Source organism: Anoplophora glabripennis, unplaced genomic scaffold, assembly GCF_000390285.2.
Source record: "Anoplophora glabripennis isolate ALB-LARVAE unplaced genomic scaffold, Agla_2.0 scaffold155, whole genome shotgun sequence".
NCBI lineage: Eukaryota > Metazoa > Arthropoda > Insecta > Coleoptera > Cerambycidae > Anoplophora > Anoplophora glabripennis.
This window is the reverse complement of record NW_019416721.1, coordinates 955,099-958,777: the sequence shown is the minus strand read 5'-3', so window position 1 is coordinate 958,777 and position 3,679 is coordinate 955,099. Positions and strand designations below refer to the sequence as shown.

Genomic DNA, 3,679 nt, shown 5'->3' with positions numbered 1-3,679 from the left:
CTAATACCGTAAGTTTTGAAGTAAAATTAAATCGATTTTCGCATTTCTCGTCAAAAATATTGTTCGTATTTTCAAAGCTGCATATTTTCTAAAATAATGAATCGATTTTCAAAAAGTAAGAATCGATGTATAGAGAATTAAAAGCCCTTTCTAATGACCCCCCACTTGACCCCCATTCCCATTTAAAAAAATTTGGGGGATGGCACACCCACTTAGGGGGTTGAAGATTTTGCTATGCTTTTTACGCCAAACGTTGTCCCCCTCAGAAGCAAACTTTACCTGTTTTTGGATTTTGCCGAAAAGTTCATTACTACCCTGTAATGCCTTGCGGTATGTTTTCGATGGGCTACGCTGTATATATTAATGTTCTGATGTCTGCAAAAATATGTGATTGGTCTTTTACCCATAACTCGCTTAGTTTTTAGCTATCAAGCCCTTCAAAAAAACCCATTTTGTAGTTTTTTTCAAGGGTTATAAGATCAAATAAGTTAAATTTTCATTCAGTCCTTATTTTTGTAAGGGTTTGAGCTGAAAGAGCTTGAACAAGTCGCTATTTACGAACGTATGCAAATTTTAAACGGATATATCTTACTTAATTTTTAACCTTCACCAAGCTATTACTCCGCTTGTATCGGGTTTACAGACACCATAACACCATTCTTTTTGTTTTTTATAAGCTACATTTTTTATAAGAATGATTTTTTTGATAAAATACTTACTTTTTGAGTTATTCGCGAAAAACGGTCTAAAAAAGTGGTTTTCTTGGTTAAAAAATTTACACTTTCACTCACGAATAAGTCGAAAAGTATTGACTTTCAGAAAAAACTTTATAGAACAAGTTGCTTAGAATTAGTCAATATATCCATTCCCGGAGTTATTTCCAATGAAACATTTTTCACCCCCGAGAAGGGGTGGCATTCACCCCCTGGGTAAAAGCAAACCCCTGTACAAGGTCAACTTTGAAGTAGAGGGTAAGTAGAACCTAAATTCAAATTTTTATGAAAATCGGTGCTGTTTGGCAAAATTATACGGATAAATGGTCATTGATTGGACTATATCCCTACCTCTTTCTCTCGCTATTTTGTAAATCTCGACAAGCTTGTCGCCTGTAGGATCGGTAAAGGGGTTGCCCAAGCTGCCGAAGGGTATTCTGGGTTCGATGTAGGGTACGTTTTTTCTCTTCCAGTATTGGTATCTCCACTTGAAGCAAACGAAGACTACTGCCAGTAACGCCGCCACTATACTTAGGGAGTTTAGGAAAACGGATATTATAGAGGACATAGCATCTGTTCTGAAAGAGGAAAAGTAATAAAGTACATTTAACACTTAGATAAATATTGTGAAATTATCACATAGAGTTTGGTAACCTCCACAAAACCAATATTAATGACCATTGTTGAATAAATGTATCATTAAAATGACGCCCTTCTCATTAAAACAGTATGTAATAATGATAATGATTAGTAGCACTGATTCCTGATGTCAACTCTATTGACTAATGTATGTATAACGAACTAGACCCATATCGGACCCGGAGCATCTAGATTTGATCTGAAATACCTCATTGGAGTTTTACAGACAAATGATTATAAATAACCGGGTATCAAATGAATCATCAAAGTAGAGAAACAACAAGGTACACAAAAAGAATGTGACAAACATCAGCAGGTAGTCTCCCTGCCTTACGTTCATAGTATATTGCCAAGTTATTGCAGAGAAAAAGAATAGTAATATGTATCGTTAAGAAGATTCTAGGATGAGCAATGAACAAGCAATGACATCAGGCCTGAAAGCACAACGGCACTTGCGATTCCGCAGACGAACGTGAGGCCACGCCCTTTATCCCTCTCCACAGGACTAGAGGCGCGCTCGACAATCCCCACTTCTGTACTGAGCAGGCCTAGATGTGCGATACGGGCGATATAAAACAGGTGACAAAGTCGCAAGCGGTGTCAATTGTGGCGAAGCTTTTGCAGGCTCATCGCTGAAGATGCCGACAGCGAAACGTTTGGAAGGTTTGCATGGGACCAGACCAATTTTTGTAGTAAATCAACTGCCATAAAATTCTATCGTACGATGCTGATGTGTATTGACGAGCTGATCTACGATTTTGGACATATGGTGGTAGATTACTATTTGATGGTAAATAGATATATGCATGAAACGAAAAAGAAGCAAAGGAAATCCTGAATGAAAATTGAAGTGAGCCAAACAAAAGGAGAAAAAATCTAGACTAAATCTTCTAGTATCTATCAATATTTGAAGCATTACAATACTGATTCTTAATCCAAAGCTGAAGAGTTGATTGAGTCTTTGAATACCCAAAAATGTGCAACAGATACCACAAACTTGAAGCCTACTAAATGCAGAGTTTTAGCTACTTTTTGAGAGAGACTTTAATAGTTTAAAACAAGACTGGATGGTAATGCAGCATTTCCCGAGGCAGTATCTGTTTCCGGTGGTCAAAATTCACGGCATGGATCTACAAATCTAAATTATTTACTCACCTTAAATTCGTTCTATTATTTGTAGCTGCTCCTGTGCTGAGCCTATGATGGAATAGACCAATGTGAAGCTTGTCAATGTTTCAGTTTCGTTCACACAAATGCTATTAAAATGCCAGTCCAAACAATTATGTCGCACGTTATGAAATACACTAGTAGCTATTTTCTTATATTTATCATATACCTAATTAAAACGTTCATATTTTAATCTTACGATAAACACAAATGGAAACTTTTAGTTATACTATTCAGTTCAGTTTAATTGTAATGGCTTAATACCTCTTGGGTAGATTAAATAAATAAGTTAAAATATAATTGCATCGACGGAAGTGATAAAGCTTAGGATAATATATTATTAACATGTGTCATAATGACATGTATTAGCGTGTTTTGAAGAATTATCTATACTCCAGTCCAGACATTTTATTACACCTTTCGACAGGGATTTTGATTATATTAAAAAGGTAACTCGAAAGAAGTCACGCTAAGTTGGCAAATTGCAAATAAGTGGCTTTACATGTTTTTTCACTTTTTTTTTTTACTGTCCACGAACATCTAAACGACCTATGGGAAAATTAGTCATTTTATGCTGTAGGCAATTAAATTACCTACAATTCAAGGTACCTAGAGTAATTTTTCACTAATATGTTAACTGTAAAATTAAGGTCGAACGCGGAACTCTCAGTTTTCGAAAACTGCGCAATACTATTGCAAAAAACGATGGATGTTGATGAAATTTATGGAAAAGACGGTCAATCCAAAGATCAACATGTGTGCCAAATACGAGCTGACCTTTGTCAAAGTTGATTTAGGACAAGTGATTTCAATGTTTTTACAGAATTGGACTGATAGCTGTTTAACAATAATAATAATAAAAATAATAATAATAATAATAATAATCGTTTATTAGCCCAACGGAAATAATTCCAATTACAGAGCTAAAGTAACTGGTATTACATAAGCTTAAATTTAAGACACATGAATTACAAAAAAAATATATTATACATGTTAGTAGAGGCTTTACAATATATAACCTAAAGAAATAGAGGCTACTTAAATAAGGAATAACATAAGTTAATTATTGACTTGGTTAACTATACTTGAGCACAATGTTTTCACAGAACAATAATTTATATCACAAATACTACATATGGTGTTGAAAGTCTTACACATAA

General features: G+C 34.7%; 1 protein-coding gene across 1 annotated transcript in view; it reads right to left on the bottom strand.

The window, feature by feature from the left end:
* LOC108915221 (probable cytochrome P450 6a14) overlaps positions 1-3,679 on the bottom strand; it is a 60,185-nt gene that overhangs the window by 16,148 nt on the left and 40,358 nt on the right. Inside the window, 1 exon segment of the mRNA XM_023455308.1 lies at positions 1,065-1,291. Coding sequence (XP_023311076.1) covers positions 1,065-1,291 — 227 coding nt within the window.